This window comes from Corvus cornix, unplaced genomic scaffold (genome assembly GCF_000738735.6).
Source record: "Corvus cornix cornix isolate S_Up_H32 unplaced genomic scaffold, ASM73873v5 scaffold5, whole genome shotgun sequence".
NCBI lineage: Eukaryota > Metazoa > Chordata > Aves > Passeriformes > Corvidae > Corvus > Corvus cornix.
In genome coordinates, this window is record NW_024108690.1 from 111930 (window position 1) to 129547 (window position 17618).

The 17618-nt window shown below is 69.5% G+C and overlaps 5 protein-coding genes across 5 annotated transcripts; 3 read left to right on the forward strand and 2 right to left on the reverse strand.

Annotated features, from left to right (window-relative positions):
• Nucleotides 1-189: 189 nt before the first annotated feature.
• KEAP1 (kelch like ECH associated protein 1) lies at nt 190-4250 on the forward strand (the record flags this gene model as incomplete). The annotated part of the gene is given in 11 exon segments (XM_039572603.1): nt 190-271; nt 966-1222; nt 1224-1352; nt 1354-1404; nt 1406-1585; nt 1752-2052; nt 2055-2338; nt 2340-2431; nt 2701-2906; nt 3312-3488; nt 3703-4250. Coding segments are annotated over 11 exon segments (2277 nt in total), but the record flags the coding sequence as incomplete, so codon positions are not given.
• Nucleotides 4251-5844: 1594 nt separating this feature from the next.
• On the forward strand, nt 5845-7229 carry TIMM29 (translocase of inner mitochondrial membrane 29). Its single transcript, XM_039572633.1, is given in 3 exon segments — nt 5845-6081; nt 6511-6811; nt 6814-7229. Coding segments are annotated over 3 exon segments (825 nt in total). The 5' UTR covers nt 5845-5859; the 3' UTR covers nt 7116-7229.
• A 431-nt stretch (nt 7230-7660) lies between these two features.
• On the reverse strand, nt 7661-11444 carry BEST2 (bestrophin 2). The gene is given in 10 exon segments (XM_039572632.1): nt 7661-7993; nt 8303-8454; nt 8546-8626; nt 8719-8871; nt 9095-9172; nt 9541-9695; nt 10197-10319; nt 10322-10429; nt 10658-10752; nt 10972-11444. Coding segments are annotated over 10 exon segments (1395 nt in total). The 5' UTR covers nt 11124-11444; the 3' UTR covers nt 7661-7695.
• Nucleotides 11445-12473: 1029 nt separating this feature from the next.
• On the reverse strand, nt 12474-15258 carry GET3 (guided entry of tail-anchored proteins factor 3, ATPase). Its single transcript, XM_039572634.1, is given in 8 exon segments — nt 12474-12605; nt 13103-13141; nt 13143-13310; nt 13861-13968; nt 14042-14187; nt 14333-14486; nt 14555-14702; nt 15084-15258. Coding segments are annotated over 8 exon segments (1062 nt in total). The 5' UTR covers nt 15251-15258.
• Nucleotides 15259-15282: 24 nt separating this feature from the next.
• Nucleotides 15283-17222, forward strand: TRIR (telomerase RNA component interacting RNase; the record flags this gene model as incomplete). Its single annotated transcript, XM_039572604.1, has 3 exons — nt 15283-15759; nt 16100-16177; nt 16586-17222. Coding segments are annotated over 3 exons (789 nt in total), but the record flags the coding sequence as incomplete, so codon positions are not given.
• Nucleotides 17223-17618: the final 396 nt, after the last annotated feature.

Here is a 17618-nt window from a genome sequence, read left to right on the forward strand (position 1 = left end):
GGGGCATTTTGGGGCCACATCGGGAGTCACGGTGAGTGACAGCGGGGGCGGGGGGGGTCTCAGGGACACTGCGGGGTCACGGGGACCCCCCCAGGGACACCCCCGGTGCCACCACCGCCCCCGGGACTCTTATTGAGGCGAGGGGCGTGGCCGTGGGCGTGTCCCTGACGTCACAGGGCGTGTCCGGGCTCTTATCGCGGCGGGGGCTCCGCGCGCTGCTTAGTCACGGCCCCACCCCGCCCCCCCGGCCCCGGGGCCGCGGCATGGACCGGTGAGACCCCCAAAATATCCCCAAAACACCCCCCGGGACCCCCAAAATACCCCCCGCGACACCCCGGTACCGGCACGGACCGGTGAGATCCCCAAAATGCCCCCGAAATAGCCCCAAAATACAGCCCGGGACCCCCAAAACAACCCCCCCGAGCCCCCTAAAATATCCCCAGGACACCCCGGGATCGGTACGAGGCGGTGAGACCCCCAAATACGCCCAAAACAAAGCCCGGGACCCCCCAAAATACCCCCCCGCGACAGCACCGGCAGCGGGGCCGCTGCGTGGGGCGTGAGATCCCCCAAAATAGCCCAAAAATGCTGCTCGGGACCCCCAAAATCCACCCTCGGACACCCCAAAATACGCGCGGGACACCCCAGTTGGGGAATTGGGGGGACACTGGGGATCCCCCCGGGCCTCACTTTCCTCCTTGATGCCCCTCCTCAAGCCCCTTTTTCTGTCTTTCCGGACCCCCCACCCCCAAAAGACGCCCGGACCCCTCCCCAAAGGGTCCCTATGATGCGGGGGGACGGGGCTGTGCCCCCTCCCCCACCCTCCGTGCCTCAGTTTCCCCCCCTCTAACCCTATTTTTCTCCCTCCCTAACCTCCCCAACCCCATTCTCGGGAGATCCTGACCCCCACCCGACCTTCCCTGCCTCAGTTTCCCCCGTTCTAACCCTATTTTCTCCCCCCACAGCCTCTCCATCACCCCATAACCCCCCCCAACCCGGGGGGTCCCGGCTGCTCTCCCACCATGTCCTGCCCGTCCCGCCGCCCCCGGAGTGTCCGGCCGAGGTGACGCCGTCCCCGTCCTCGGCGGGTCCGTCCCGGTACACGCTGTCCGAGCACCCGGGGGCTGCGCTGGCCGCCATGAACGAGCTGCGCCTCGAGGGCCACCTGTGCGACGTGACCCTGCGCGTGCGGCACCGGCGGGACGTGCCGGCCACCGAGCTGCGGGGCGCACCGCGTGGTGCTGGCGGCCGCCAGCCCCGTGTTCCGCGCCATGTTCACGGCCGGGCTGCGCGAGCGAGGCCTGGCCGAGGTGCCCATCGAGGGCGTCCACCCGCGGGCCATGGAGCGCCTGGGTGGAGTTCGCCTACACGGCGGCTGTGGCCGTGGGCGAGCGCTGCGTGCTGCCGCTGCCTGCACGGGGCCCTCATGTACCAGGTGGACGCCGTGGTCAGGGCGTGCTGCGCCTTCCTGGGCGGGCAGCTGCACCCCAGCAACGCCATCGGCATCGCCGCGCTGGCCGAGCGCCTGGGCTGCCTGGAGCTGCAGCAGAAGGCCCGCGAGTACATCTACATGAACTTCGCTGAGGTGAGGAGGGGGACCGGGGGGCTCGCCAGGAATCTGGGGACCAACGGCGAGCACCTGAGCGGCCTCGAGCTGTGAGCTCCGTGCAGGAGGAGTTCCTGTCCTCGGGGCGTCGGTTTTTAGTTGTTTGCCGGAGTTTCCCTCAGCTTTTCCCCCCTTTTCCCCGCAGGTCTCCAAGCAGGAGGAGTTCCTGTCGCTGTCCCACTGCCAGCTGGCCACGCTGGTCAGCCGGGACGAGCTGAACGTGCGCTGCGAGTCCGAGGTGTTCCAGGCGTGCGTGGCCTGGGTGCAGCAGGACCGGGGGGCGCGGGCGCCGTTCCTGCCGGCGCTGCTGCGCGCCGTGCGCTGCCACGCGCTCACCCCGCGCTTCCTGCGGGCGCAGCTCCGCCGCCGCCACGACCTCGGCCGCGACGCCCTGCGCTACCTGGCCCGTGTCTTCCGCGACCTGGCCCTGCACAAGCCCTCGCGGGACCCCCCGGCAGGACCCCCAACGTGCGGCAGCTGATCTACGCGGCCGGGGGGTACCTGCGGCGCTCGCTGAGCACGCTGGAGGCGTTCGACCCCGTGGAGGGCTCCTGGGTGCGGCTGGCGGCGCTGGAGACGCCGCGCTCGGGGCTGGGGGGCTGCGCCGTGGGGGGGCTGTTCTACGCCGTGGGGGGCAGGAACAACTCGCCCGAGGGCAACACGGACTCGGCGGCCGTGGACTGCTACAACCCCGTCAGCGGGCGGTGGTCGCCCTGCGCCCCCATGAGCGTCCCCCCGCAACCGCATCGGGGTGGGCGTCATCGACGGCCTCATCTACGCCGTGGGGGGGTCCCACGGTTGCACCCACCACTGCTCGGTGGAGAGGTGGGTGAGGGGCGTGGGGCGGGGGGGGCGCGGGGGGGGATGGGGGCGGGGGTAAAGGGGCTGGGGGTAAATGTGGGGCTGGGGGTGTAAAAAGGGGCTGGGGGGTAAATGTGGGGCTGGGGTGTAAATGGGTCTGGGGAGGAGCCACATGGTGGGATCCAATGGGGGGGAGGGGGGCTGAACCCCTTTGGGGGTCCGTGGGGGTCTGACAGAGGGGTTTGTGTTCCTTTTGGGGGTCCCTGGGGGTCTGACCCCGTTGTGCCCCCCAGGTACGAGCCCGAGCGGGACGAGTGGGCGCTGGTGGCGCCGATGGGGACGCGGCGCATCGGGGTGGGGGTGGCGGTGCTGAACCGGCTCCTTTACGCCGTCGGGGGCTTCGACGGCAGCGCCCGGCTGCGCTCGGCCGAGCGGTACCACCCCGAGAGGGACAGCTGGCAGCCCATCCCCCCCATGGCCACCGTCCGCAGCGGCGCAGGTGGGGCTGGGGGCGGTCAGGGGGTGCCGGAGGGGCTTAGAGGGGTCTCAGAGGGGTTTTTGGGGGGGGGGGGGGGCTGGACCCACCTGCAGAGGTCTCCTGGAACGCCGTCCCTGCTGTGGTCACCGGCCAGGTGGGGCTGGGGGGATTTAGAGGGGTTTGGGGGAGATCTGGAGGATTTTGGGGGGAGTTCGGGAGGTTCTGGAGGGGTCCCAGTGGGGTTTGGGGCTGTCTGACCCCCATATTCCCCCCCAGGGGTCTGCGCCCTCAGGCACTCTCTGTGTCAGGGCGGGGTTTTGGGGGTGCCTCTCTGGTTTTGGGTTATTTTTGGGACTTTCTGGGGGTTTCCAAGGGTGCTCTGTCGGTTTTTGGGGGTCTCTGAGCCCCCCCGTCGCTCCCCCCCAGGGGTCTGCGCCCTCGGGAACTGCCTCTATGCCATGGGGGGCTACGACGGGACGCAGCAGCTCAGCAGCGCCGAGCGCTTCGAGGTGGACACCGAGACCTGGAGCTTCGTGGCTCCCATGGGACACCGCCGGAGCGCCCTGGGGGTCACGGCCTTCCGGGGCAGGATCTACGTCCTGGGTACGGGCAGGGGGCTGGGGGGGCGCTGAGGGGTCCTGGGGGTTTTTTAGGGGACTCCTGGGGTCTCTCTGGGACTCCGGGAAGGGTCCTGGGGTCTGTCTGGGGTTCCTGCTGCTCCTTGGGGTCTTTGGGACTTGGGGGGGGTTTCTGGAAGTCTGAGGGGTCTCTGGGGCTTTCTGGGGGGGTCCAGCCTGACCCGGTTCCCCGCTGGCAGGGGGCTACGATGGCCACTCGTTCCTGGAGTCGGTGGAGTGCTACGACCCCGAGGCCGATGCCTGGACCGAGGTGACCCCGATGCCCTCGGGGCGCAGCGGGCTGGGGGTGGCCGTCACCATGGAGCCCTGTCACCCCGAGCCCCCGCCCGAGGAGCCGCCCCCGAGGAGCCCCCCCAGGCGGGCCCTGCTGACCCCGGCGCCGCCGGGGGGGCCGGGGGGGCTCTGGGTGCAGCCCCACGCCCGGCATTCTGGAGTTTTGCCCAACCCCCCCAAATCCATCCCCCGCCGGCGGCGGATTGAGGGGCACGAGGGGTGCAGATGTCACCGAGACCCCCCCAAAACCTCACAGGACTTTTGCTGCGGTGCCCTCCCCGATTCCCCCACCTTCGGCCCAGGTTTTGGGGCCGTTCTGGTGATTCCCAGCTGCCGTTGGAGCGAGAATAAAGCGATTTGTGATTTAATGGGGAGGGAGGCTCTCCGGGGCTCTGCCAGGATTGGTGGGGGGGTTTCAGGGTGACAGGGGCTCCCTGGGGAGCACCGGGGGTCTCCGGGGTCTCCACTCGGTGGGCACGAGGCCCCACAGGTAATCGCTGATGAAGGTCCCCGAGTGCTGCTCCTCGTCCATGTCCAGGGGCACGGCGATGTCGGGGCCGTAGTGAACTGTGGGGGGCAAAACCCGGGGGGTCACGGGCTGGGAGGGGGTCCCAGGGGTGTTTTGGGGGTGTTTTAGGGGTCACTCACTGCCCCTGATCCGCCCCGGCCCCGCGCTGCAATCCCAGTCGATCCTGCTGATCTCGTAGTACACCTGCGCCACGTACCTGGGGTCGGGGGAGGCATTTGGGGTCTGCAGCAGGGGTTTCAGGGGTCCCAGGGGGTGGGTCTGGGGGTCCCCGTCCCCACTCACGCGTCGGGAGGAAGGCTGGGGTCCTCCTTGTCCTCCTTGTGCTGCTCCAGCTGCCTCAGCTGCTCCTGCAGCTCCTCCAGCGCCAGGCGCAGCGCCGTGCGGGGGGTCAAGGGAAACACCGCACCCAAAAAGCCCCCCAGGACCCCAAATCCTCCACCAGAGACATCAAAATCCGAGGCGATCCCACACACCCGCCGCCCCAGGACCCCTCAGGATATTGGGTTTTGTCCTTGGCGCTGCTCAAGCGTCCCCCGGCCCGCTCCAGCTCCGTGGTCCAGCTACCTGGCTGCGGCCCCGGAGCTGCTGGACCATCGGCCTGGGAACCGGTCCCTGGAGGCGCTGGAAACACCTTGGCCTCGGCTCGGCCGAATCTTGGGCGGGGGGGCACGAGGGTCAACTTGGGGGGGGTCACCTGGGGACGGGGGGCGCAGCGAGGGGTTGGGGGGCAGGGAAGATGTGCAGTGGGGAGGGGATCGGGTGTCACTGGGGGTGTTCTGGTGTTGCCTGGTGGGGTGTTCAGTGTTGTCACTGGGGGGTGTTCGGGTGTCACTGGGGGGTGTTTTGGGGTGCGATGGGGACGTTTTGGGGTCACCCACCCTTGGCGATGTCCCGGGCCTTGCCCTGTGTCTCCAGCAGCCGTGTTTCCAGGTGCTCCCGGCGCTCGAGGCCGCGGCGCAGCAGCTCCTCGGTGCAGCCCGAGCTCAGCTCCCGCAGCAGCTCCTGGCTCAGCTCCTCCAGCTCCTCCAGCGGGGCGGCGTCCGCGGTGCCCTGGGGACGGGGGAGACGCGGAATGGGGAAAAAACGGGGGATGAGGGCACCGGGATTCGGTGCTGTAAAATCGAAACGGGCCTTTAAAGGATGTTCCCGTAAGGAGACGGGATAACGGGAGGAGAGGTGGGTGCGGCGCTGGGGAATGGGGGGAAATGGGACGAGGGGGTGACAGGGAAAGGGGAGCACCTGGACTGGGGGGGGTCCCCGAAGTACCGGGGAGGGGGAGAGGGGCAGCCCGAGGTTTGGGTGGGGAAAGGCCTCGGTTTGGAGGGGCTCAGCGGCCTGAGGGGGTGGGGGTGGCTCTGCGTGACACAGGGACCCCTGGACTCCGGGACCGCGTTAATCCCCCCCTCCCCATTACCGGGGGGCACCTCCCTCCCCGTTCCCGGGCTCATTTTTTCCCCCTTTACCATTTTTTCCTCTCTTTGTCCCGGGGCTCCGTTCCGGCGCTGCGTTTGAACCGGGCGGGGCCGCTCCGCGCATGCGCAGCCGCGCTCCCCCGCGCGCCGCGATGGTTCCGCCCGTCCTGCGTGACCCGTCCGCGTCCCGCCCGCCCCGCAGCCCCGCCGCTTTGGTTCCCCCGCTCCGCTGGGTCCCGGCGCGGAGCTGCCTCGGTGATGGCGGCGGCGGCGGCGGCGGCGGCGGGCGGCGGCGGCGGGCGGGAGAGCCGCGGACTCTGGGGCGTCTGGGGACACCCGCCTCGGTGAGGGGGGTCCCGGAGGGGCTCAGGCGACGGGAACCTCGGGGGAGAGGGACGCGGGCCCTCGCGGGGGGCGGATCCGGGGGACTCCGGTTGGGGTTTTCCCGGGGGGGTCCCAACTCCTACCAAAAGAGGGGTCTGGGGGTGTCCCTGGACCCTTAGAGGGGTTTTGGGGGGGGGGGGGTTGGGGTGACCTACGACCCGAGGGGGTCCCCAAAACCTCTCATTTGGGGCGTCTACCAAAAGGGGGTCTCGGGGGGTCTCGGGGGTCTCGGGGGTCTCGGAGGTCTCCCCAGCCCCTCCCTCTCTCCCGCTGTGTCCCAGCCCAGCCCAAACCGTGCCTTTCCTGTGGATCCCGCACACCCCAAGGGGGACGTTCCCCTTTCCCGGGGGTCTCCCCCCGGCGCTGACCCCCCTCCCCAATTCCCGCAGGCCGCTGGTGCCGGGCGCTGCTCCAGGATTATTCCACTCTCTCCGCGAAGCCGCGGCCGGAGCCCGGCGCCGTCCCGCGGCCACTGCGGCTGCCCTGGGCGTCCTGGGCTTCTCGGCCGCCTTGGCCAGCTCCGTGCCGACCTGGAGTCGCTGGAAAGCGCGGCGGTGGCGGCGGGGGCGACGCTGGGGCAGCTCCCGCCGGGCTCCCGCAGCCCCCGCGCCGAGCGCCACGTCCTGCGGCTGCTGCGGCTGCGGGAGCGCGGCCGGATCCGCGTCCGCAGCCTGGGGCTGGTGGCCGTGGCCGGGCGTCCCCGCACGGCAGCGACCCCGCGCTCTACTCGGCGCTGTGCCCGCACCTGCGGCCGCGGCCCCGCGATTTCGGGGCGCTGCTGCTGGACGTGGGGTTCCTGGGGCGCTGGTGGCTGCTGGAGCGGGCGCTGCGCGACTGCGATGTCAACGAGGAGGAATTCCGACACCTCCCGGAGCCGCTGCGCCGCCTCGACCCCCGCGACCTGCGCTCGGAGCGCAACGAGCGGCTCCACCGGGAGCGGCTGCGGCCCGTGGTGCTGAGCGAGGCGGAGATCGGCGGGGATGGGGTGGGGTGAGCGGCGGGAGGGAGCCCCGGCCGGTGGGGCTCGGGCTGCGGTGAAAAGGGGCGGCTGTGACCCCCCTCCCGCTCCCGGCTCGTCGAACCCATAAAAGCTTGGTTGTGGCTCGGAGTTTTGCTCGGAGGGTTCCTGAAGTCGGCGGGATAATTCCGGGGGGCGTTTGTTCCCCAAAAAATAAAAAAAACAACCCGGGGGGTGGGCGCGAGCGGTGACATCGCAGAGCCACGGGCGGGAGTTTCGGAGGTGGAATTCTGGATGCGCAAGTTTGGATGTGGAATTCTGGAGGTGGGATTCTGGGGCTGGAAATTTGGATGTGAAATTCTGGAGGTGGGATTTCGGGGCTGGAAATTTGGATGTGGAATTCTGGAGGTGGGATTTTGGATGTGGGAATTTGGAGGTAGGATCTTTGGAGGTGGAATTCCGGAGGTGGGATTTTAGATGTGGGAATTTGGAGGTAGGATCTTTGGAGATGGAATTCCGGAGGTTTCTGGGATTTCCTTCCCATGCTAAATCCAATCCCTCGTTCCCGTTCCCGTCCAGGAGCCCGCGGCCCGAATTTGGGTCCCGCCTCCACAATTCAATCATTTCCCGGCAAATCCTCTGGGTCTTTATTGGCGGGGCTCGGACGGGGTTCGGCCGCAGGTTTTGGGGTCCCCCCGTTAAACCGCGTGCTCGGCGCTGGGGGCAGCAGCCACCGGTCCTGGGGTCCCCGTCCCCCGGGGGGGCTCGGGGCCCGCCCCCCCCTCGGAGCTGCTCTTGCGGCGCAGCAGGGACAGGCGGCGGGGGCCGGGGGGGCCCGCGGGGCGGGTCCGGGGGGCCCCCAGGGGTCCCCGATGTCCTCCAGGGGCTGGAACTGCATCTCCTCCTTGGCCAGGCTGCGGGGGGGGCGGGGTCACCCCAAAAATCCCCTAAAAGCCCTCCCCAGGGAACCCCAGAAACCCCCCAGACACCCGGGCTTGCCCCAACCTCCCCAATTCCCAATTTTGGGGTCACCCGGGGGGAGACTCAGAAGGTCTGGGGGGTCCCAGGGTGGGGGATTCCTGGGGGCTTCGGGTTTCCTGGGGTTTGGGAGTTCCCAGGATGTTCAGCTCCCGCGCTGGGGAGATCCCAGAGTGGGCGTTCGAGGGGATCCCGGGATTTTGGGAGGCTCCCGGAGGATGGGGGGAATTTGGGGCGCCACTCACGTCACGTCGAAGGCGGACCCCTGGAAGGTGGGGTGGCGCGGGGGCGCGGCCGCGGCCGTGTAGGGCGCCTGGGGACTGGCGGCGTCCCAGTAACGATCCCGCTCCAGCGCCGGCACCTCCCCGTACAGCTCATCCACCGCCAGCATCGACACCTGCGGCCGGCCACCCGCCTGGTCACCCGGCCACCCTCCGGTCAGCCGGCCACACCCCCGGACAAGCGGTCACCCCTCTCCCCGCCCCCACCTGGAAGTTGCGGTCGATCAGGGTGTTGGTCTCGAAGTCGTCGTCGTCCTCCCCGAAGGGGTTAATGAGCTGCTCGGCCACCTGCGGCGGGGCCACCGTGTCGCCAGCGCTCGCAGGTGTCCCCGAGCCCCCCGGTGTCCCCGAGCCCCCCGTTTCTGCGCCTCCCCGCCCACCTTGAGCCACCCCACGTAGAAGAAGAACTGCAGCAGGGTGAACACGGGGACCCCCAGGTCCAGCTCGTGTCCCGCGTAGCCCTGGGCGGGGTCCAGGAACTGCCGCCCGATCAGGCAGGTGAGGAAGAAGGTGTACACGGCGATGGTCACCACCTGCGGGGACACCGGCGGCGCTGGGGACCTTCCGTGTCCCCCCGCGCCCCTCTGTCCTGTCCCCTCCTGTCCCCCCCGTGTCCCCTCCCACCCTCACGCCCCCGCCTGTGTCACCCTGTGTCCCTTGCAGCCCCCCGTGTCCCCCCAGCCCTGCCCAGTGTCCTCTGCCCCCATCCCAGCCCTCCCAGAGCCCCCCAGTGCTCCCAGTGCTCCCAGTGCCCACCTGGGTGTAAACCAGCGGGACGCTGATCCAGTCGTAGTGGAACAGGAGGCTGCAGTGAGCCCGGAACCGGTTCAGCTCCTGGGGGGGGGGCACCGGGGGCACGTCAAAGGGGGTCCCCAGAAAGTGTCAGGAGGTTTGGGAATGCTCAGTGGGGGCTGGGGCAGCTCAAGGGTCCCAGGGCGCGTCGGGGGCATCAGGGGGGTCCCCGGGAGTTGTCGGGGTCTGGGGGGGGCGCTGGAAGGTTGGGGGGGTCATGAGGGTCCCGAGATTGGTCCGAGGGGTTTGGGGGGTTCTCAGGGGGTCCTGGGAGTGGTGGGAGGGTTGGGAGGACTCAGGGAGATCTGGGGAAAAGTGGGGAGGCTCAGGGGTGTTTAGGGGCACTTGGGGGTTTAGGGGCCTCAGCAGTGTCGGGGGCGCTGCCGGGGGGTTTCGGGGTGCCGGGGTACCTCCATGAGCAGTTTGAGGGCACAGTCGTCCCTGACGCGCCCCTCGCGCCGCGCCTGCCCCGCCAGCGCCCCGAACCACGCGCAGGGCACCCAGAACTTGTTGTAGGGCGAGCGCAGCCCCTCGAGCCTGCGCCGCTCCTCGCGCGTCAGGAACCCTGCAGGGACCCCCCGGCGTCACCCCCGGACCCCGGGTGTAACCCCGGACCCAGGGTGTCCCCCCAAGCCCACAATGACACCCCTGAAACAGTGACATCACCCCTCCATTGGGACCCCCCTGATTTCAGCCCCAAAGCCATGACGTCACCCCCCGCCCCGTGACGTCACCCAGCAGCCCCTCAACACCACCCCCGTGGTGCCCGGTGACATCAGGTGGCCCCGCTGATGTCACAGCGGTCAGGGGAAGGTGATGCCTGAGCCTGTGACATCCTTGTGATGATGTCACACCCCCAGCGATGACATCACCGCTGTGATGTCACCCCCGTGCTGACGTCACTCCCTTAGGTGACATCGCAGCGACATCCTGGTGACATCACTGGTCACTCACTGGCCTGCACCGCGTGGTCAGCGGTGGGCAAGGTGCCAAGGCCACCGTGGCCGCCCCAACCCTCCCAGTGCCCCACCCCAGTGGCATCCTGGTGACGCCAGCGGTCACTCACCGGCCTGCACCAGGTGGTCAGTGGTGGGGAAGCGCTTGTACACGGGGGTGCTGACCGCCCGCAGCACCAGCAGCGCGGCCAGGCTGCCGTAGCGCAGCAGCGTCCGGCGCAGCAGCCGGCCCCGGCGTCCGCGCCGTGGACGCTGCCAGCCACGGCCACCATCAGCCCGTCTGGCGCCGGCACCGTCCGGAACTGCCCCCACCAGCGCTCCAGCACCAGCGCCACGTAGAACCCTGCAGACGGGGATACTGGGGGCACTGGGTGCACTGGGAGGGGGCGCTGGGGGGGAGTGGGAGGTCATGGGGGGAGCCTGGGGGTCCCGGGGGTGCTGGGGGCCGCTCTTGGAGTCCCGGGGTGATTCAGGGGGGTCTCGCCGAGCACAAAGACACGGGGATGAGGTTGGTGGCTCTGTGGGGACACTGGGGAGTGCTGGGGGTCCCGGGGGGTTTCGGGGGTCTCACCAAGCACGAAGGACACAGGGATGAGGTTGGCTGATTTGTCACAGTACAGCACCAGCTTCTCGAAGAGGCGCCGCTGCGCCTCCGACAGCAGGAACCTGCCAGGGCACACTGGCCCTGTCACTGGCCCTGCCAGGGGATACTGGCCCTGCCACCAGCCCCGCAAGGGGACACTGGCTCTGCCATCGGCCCTGGCCCCTGATGGCTCAGGGACCCCCCGGTGTCACCCCCGTGTCCCTACCATGTACCATCCATGTGCCCCCGTGTCTCCCCGGGTCCCCCCAGGGTCCCCCCATGTCCCCTCCGTGTCCCCGCACCGGTAGGCCAGGCTGAGCCCCAGGTAGGCGGCGAGGAAGAGCAGCAGCTCTCGGTACAGGAGTTTGTAGATGCTCCCCCGCCACAGCAGCAGCAGCTGCGAGAAGCCCCCGAACCGCGCCGTGGCCACGCGCGACGTGTAGGTCACCGTCATGGCGACAGCCGCGACACCGCGGGGACACCTGCGGGACACCGGGAGGACACCTGCGGACAGCCCCGGCTCCGGGGGAGACGGAAAAAGGCTCTGTGGGGACTCAGGGCACACCGTGGGGACACCCAGGGGATCCCCCCCAGCACCCTGGGGACACTGACCCCAAAGGAGGACACCTGGGGACCCCCACGGACGCTCCACCCCAGGAATGCGACCCCAAGGGACATTGCAGGGAGGCACCCGGGGGTGTTGGGGACACCGAAATCCTGCGGGGGGGACACCAAATCAACCCCCAGGGACCTCCCCCCACCGCTGGGGACTCGCGCCGTGGCACCGCCACCCCCCGGGCCAGGCGCTGTCCCTCCCCTTGTCCCCCCCTCACCTGCGGGCGAGCGGCCACCGCCGGTCCGGGGTCTGCGGCCACCGCCCCGGCCCGGCCCTTAAATCGCGGCGGGGCGGGCCAGCCCGCGGGGGTGACACGCGGGTCCTCGAGGGGACACGGGGGAGGGAGGGGGTGACAGGCGGGGGGGGTCCTGCTGCAGCTCCCCGGAGTGACCGCGCCGGTCCGGCCGGTCCCGAGCCCCCCGCCCGGGGCATGGGGGAGATTGGCGCCGGGGGGCTTGTTTTGGGGCCGGGGCGGTGTTTTGGGGCCGGGGCGGTGTTTTGGGGCCGGGGGGCCCCGCCCGCGCCCCCCGCGGCTCTGGCTCCATCGCGGTGGCCTCGGGCCAGCGCCGGGGCCGCGGGGACAGATCCCAGCGGGGCGCGGGGACGGCGCGGGTGGGGAAACGGAGGAGGGGTGGCGGCCACGGGGACCCCCAAAACGCCGCTGAACCCCGTCTCCACCCCCCCGGGACCCCGATAACCCCCCCCCGGGACCCTAAAATCCTCCCAGGACCCACCCCCCCCCGCTCCCACCCTTAATCCGGTGCTAATGAGGGTTCCCCACGTCCCCCGGGCTTGGGGCCAGCGGCGCTGACGTCACTGCCCCAAAAATCCATCCGGACCCCCCAATTCCACCTGCCCCCCCCCAAATCCATCCGTGCCCCCTCCCCCACAAAAAAAAACAACCCCAAAAACGCCCTTTTGCTTCTCAAATTTATTTACACGCCCTCCTCCCCGGGAGGGGTCCCACCTCCGCCTCCCCCGCCCAAAAACTGGGTGACAGCGGGGGGGGGCGCGCAGCCCCCGGGGGGGGGGGAAGGGAGGGGGAACCGCTCCCCTGTCCCTCCTGGGGGGATAAATAGGGGCTGTGCCCCCCCCCCCCCTCCTCGGCAATGAGGGGGGCTATTTGGGGCTGGCAGGGACCCCCCAGGCTCTGGGGGGTTGTTTAGGTCCGGTGGGGTTTGGGGGGGGCTATTTGGGGCTGGGGGGCTGGTAGGGGTCCAGCAGGAGGGAGCTGAAGGTGTTGACCTTGTCCCCTCCCCGCACCTCGTGGGGCAGCAGCGGCAGCTTCACGATGTGGAAATCCTCGTAGAGATCCTCCATCTGCAAAGGGACCCGGGGGTCACAGTGGGACCCCCAAAACCCCTCAGGGCCCCCCCTGCATCCTCCCACGCCCCTTGGAGTGCCCTCCTCCAAAATCCCCCTCCCAGTCCCAGATTCCCCAAAATGAACCAAATTCCCCTCCCCTCGCTAAATTCCTTCTCTCTCCCCAGTCTGGGTTTTGGGCCCCCCCAGACTCCCCCAGTTGCTTTGGGAAGAGTCCCCAGTCCCAATTCCAACCCCGGAAGAATCCTGGACCCACAAACTGCCCCACCCCAAAGCTTTTGGGGAGGGTCCCAGAGCCCCAATCCCACCCCCAGAAGCTCCTTCCCCCTCCTGACCCCGGTGTTTGGCCCCCTCTGGCCCCCCAGGTGAGGGTCAGCTGTCCAGCAACTCGGCCTAAACCCGTCCTGGGCTCCCCAAATCCCACTCCACACCCCAGTGAGGTCAGCTGTCCAGACCCCAACTCGAGCCCCCCAGGCCCAGTGCTGCGCCCCAGCCGAGCGTTACTGGTCCAGGTACTTGGCCTGGATCTTGTGGGCGGGCCTCGCACATGCGGCAGGGCCGCAGCGGGTCGGGGAACACGAGCTGGTTGACCACGATGTTGTGGGTGTCGATGCGGCACTTGGCCAGCTCCTGGATCAGCCGCTCCGTCTCGTACAGCGACAGGAACTCGGCGATGCACACGCAGATGAACGTGGTCTGCTCCTGGGGGGACAGCGGGGACGGTGGGGACACGGGGCAGGAACCCGGCCACGCACACGCCGGGCTGCTGCGGGGGACGCAGGGACATCGGGGACACGCTGACACCACGGGCAGGACATGGGGACAGCGGGACACGGGGACAGCAGGGTACACGGGGACAGCAGGGGACAACAGGGCACAGGGACAGCGGGACGGGGACAGCGGGACGGGGACAGCGGGACACGGGGACAGCGGGGGACAGCAGGACATGGGGACAGCAGGACACAGCAACAGCGGGGCAGGGGACACGCTGGCCCAGCACTCAGGAACTCGCTCGCCATCCCCCCAGGAGGTCCCTGTCCCCATCCCGGCCCTCAGAGATCCTTATCCCTATCCCCATCTTTGCTGTCCGTGCCCTGAGGGGTCCCTGTCCCCACCCCTGCCCTGAGGGGTCCCTGTCCCCATCCCTGCCCATCCCCTGGGCTTTATTCCCCTCAGGAATGTGCACAGACTGGCTCAGCCCCTTCCCCATCCCTGCTCCCTCCCCAGTCCCTCCCAGTGCCCCCGGCCTCACCGGGTCCTTGAACTGCTCGCTGACCGAGCGGATGACGGGCAGTGTCTCCTCCAGCTTGGATGCCAGCTGGTCAGCGTTCATGTCCCCCAGCCCCAGCATGTTGCACATCTGCCGAGAGGACACGGCTGTGACAGCTCCCTGTGACCCCCAGACCCCTGCCCGGGCTCCCCCCCGGCCCCACCTGGGAGATGAAGGGGCTGATCTGGTTCTTGATCTGCATCAGGCGCCCCAGCCCGCGCTCCACGATGGTGGGGAAGTTGAGTAGCCGCAACGTGTGCCCGGTGGGCGCCGTGTCAAAGACCACCACCGAGAAATTCATCCCCTTCAACCAGCCTGGGGCACGGGGGGGTCAGCACGGCCGGGATTTCCCCCGCCCAGAACCCTCTCCCCACCCCCAGCAAGACAGAGACACCTCCCAAAGCCCCCTCCCCACCCCCAGCGAGGCCAGGCCCCCCTGCAGCCCCCAGCCCAGCCCACCTCATGACCTCGGCGTAGCTCATGGCCTCGTCGATGCCGGGGAAGGCGCTCATGGCCTCCTGCATCATCTTCTTTCCCATGCTCAGCACGTTGTCCTCCTCGAAGAACTCGTCCGGCAGCTCTGCCACGCCCAGGCTGGGGTCGATCTCCTGCGGGACGGGAGCGGTCAGCGCGGCCCGAGGGGCTCGGGACCCCCGCGGAACCCCCCCGGACGCACCATGGCGAAGAGGTTGTCGTAGCCCGTGACCTTGGTGGGCACCTTGGAGAACTTCTGGTCGAAGGCGTCGGAGATGTTGTGAGCGGGGTCGGTGGAGATGATCAGGACGCTCTCGCGCACCCGGGACAGCTGCACGGCCAGGCTGCAGCTGGGGACGGCGGGCACGGGGGGCTCAGGGGGCTTGGGGGCTCTGGGGGAGGTCCTGGCTCGGGATCGGCCCCGCTGGTCCCCACGTGGGGTGGTTTGGGTTCCCCCCAGAGCTGGTGCCAGCCCGCCACGACAAAGGGGGGCAGGGGGTGAGCGAGTGACATCCTCAGGCGTGTGTGTCCCCCCTCGGGGGGGAAAAGGTGTCACGTCCCCAGGTGTCTGTGTGTCCCCCCACCCAGGTGTCGGCTCCGGTGTCCACCCAGCACAGGGGCCCCCTGATCCTCCACTCCATCCCGATTCCTCCATCCCATCCCGACCCCTCCACGTCCCGTTCTTCCCGTCCCATCCCGGTCCCCCCAGCCCCATCCCGTCCCCGCCGCACCTGCACGTGGTCTTGCCCACGCCGCCCTTGCCGCCCACGAAGATCCACTTGAGGCTGCGCTGCTCGATGATGTTCGCCAGCGTCGGCTCCAGCGGCTCCACGTCGGGCGCGTCCTCGAACTCCTCGGGGGCCTCGGCCGCCCACCCGCCCGCCGCCGCCGCCGCCATCTTCCCCGCGCCGCCGCCCGCCGCGCGCTGATTGGCCGGCGCGCCACCGCGGCCTCCCCGCTTTCGCTTCCCATTGGTGGACTCGCCCGTCAATCCGTACCGGGGGCGGGGCGAAGCGGCGGGAGCCCCGCGCGTTGCCAGGCAACGCCGCCCCGCCAGCGGGGCTCTGGCTGACGTCAAAAAAAGGCGCCGCCGCCGCCGCGGCGGTCGCGCTGACGTCATCGGGGCGGCGCCGGCGGCGGTGGCGGCGGACAAGATGGCGGCGCGCGGCGAAGACCGGGAGGCCCGGAGGCACCTTCGCGCCCCCCCCGGGCCCGGGCGGCGGCGTCAACGTGTTCGCGAACGACGGCAGCTTCCTGGAGCTCTTCAAGCGGAAGATGGAGGCGGAGGAGCAGCAGCGGGAGCGCGAGGCGGCGGCGGCCGCGGAGGCGTCCGGCGGTGGCGGCACCGGGCTCGGCCCGCAGCGCGGGGCCGACGGCGCGAAGAGGAGCGGCGGCGCGCTCAGCTTCGTAAGGATGCAGCGGCCGCGGGCTCCCCGGCTCCGCTCCCGCCGGCCCGGCCCGAACGCGTGAGGGCGGCCGTGGAGGGCCACGACCGGAGCGGCCGCGGGGCCGCTCCCGGGGGCTCCTCGGGGCTGCTCCTGGAGCTCCTCGGTCGCGGCGGTGCCTCCTCCCGGTGCCGCTGCCGGACTCGTCTGTCCCGCTGCCTTCGCGGTCCCTCCGGGCTCTCCCCGTTTCTTTCCTCTTGAGTTGCTCCAAGCCCCGTTCCGGGGGATCCGGGGCGGGTTGGAGCCCAGGGGTCACCGCGGCCCCCCGCTCCCGGTAACGGGGCAGGTGTGTCCTTCCCCAGGTGGGGCGGCGGCGGGGGGGCAACAAACTGGCCCTGAAAACGGGAGTGGTGGCCAAGAAGCAAAAGACGGACGAGGAGGTGGCGTTGGGGGTCCCGGGAAGGGGGATTTGGGATTGGGGGTCCGGGAAGGGGGATTTGGGATCGGGAGGGGGATTGGGGGTCCCGGGAAGGGGGATTTGGGATTGGGGTCCCGGGAAGGGGGATTTGGGATCGGGGGTCCTGGCGAGGATTTGGTGGCTGTGGGGGAATTGGGGGTCGCGAGGGGCGGGTGGGATTTGAGGGCTGGGAAAGGGAATTTGGGGTCCCGGGGAGGAACTGGGGGTCCCGGGGGTGGGGGGAATTTGCAACTCCTGGGGTGGGGTCGGGGCGTCCCGGGGGCTGAACGCCAGAGCCGGGGTGGGGGATCGGAAGTCGGGAGGGAGGAACCGGGGGTGCCAAGGCCCTCCCCCGATTTTTGGGGTGGTTCTGGGGTTTTTTTGGGGGCAGGTGCTGACGAGTAAAGGCGATGCCTGGGCCAAGTACTTGGCGGAGGTGCAGAAGTACAAAGCCCACCAGTGCAGCGACGACGACAAGACGCGGCCCTGGTCAAATAGCGCCGGCCCCCCCCAAAAAAACTGCTGGGGGCGGCCCCGAGCCCGGCCCAGACCCCCCAAAAATTCCCGGTCAAATAGCGCCGGCCCCGCCCCCTCCCCAAAATATCCGCTGGGTGGGGGGTCCTGACCCCAGACCCCCCCTCAAAAATTCCTGATGAAATAGTGCTGACCCCCCCCGTGACCTGTGCCCACCCCCAAGAAGTGGCCACGCCCCCAACCCACCTGGCCACGCCCCTTCCCAAAAATGCGTTTGAAGCCCCCCCCCCCCCCTTTGAAAGTAACCGGGGGGGGGGGGGGTTCCGACCCCACCCCCTCCCCCAAAAGCCCTGGCCCAGGTGGGGGGTCGGCCCGTGCCCCCCCTGTAAATACCTATTTAAGGGTGGGGGGCGCCGGCCCGCCCCTTTTATATCGTCACACCCCCACCTTGACGTCACAGCGCTGCCCCCCGCCCCTCCCCTAATCCACGTTTTGGGGGGAAATGGGGAATTTGGGGGGGGCGGCGCAGCATTAAAGAGCTCAGAGGTTTCGGAGGTGCTGAGGAGTTTTTGGGGGTCGGGGAGGGGCGGTTTTGGCGGCAGGTGTGGGAGGGACCTTGCTTTATTACCCCCTCCCCTTTCCCCTGCACTGAGTTTTTACTGGTTTGGGGGGGTTTTCACCCAAATAAAGTTTGGGAGGGACACCTTTGGCCTGTGCCCACGTGGGGGGGACCGCCCAGAACCCCACCAGTTCCTCCCAGTTCCCCCTGAACCCCCCTAGCTGCCCTGATCCCCATCCCAGTTCCTCCCAGTCCCCTCTGGACCCCTTCCCACTCCCTCCAGTTTCCTCCCAGTTGCCCCCAGTGCCGCCGCTCCCCTTGGCGCTCGCTAAACGGGCTGGCGGTGACGTTCCTCCCTTCACCTGCAATGGTTCCGCCCGCGCGCGGTGTG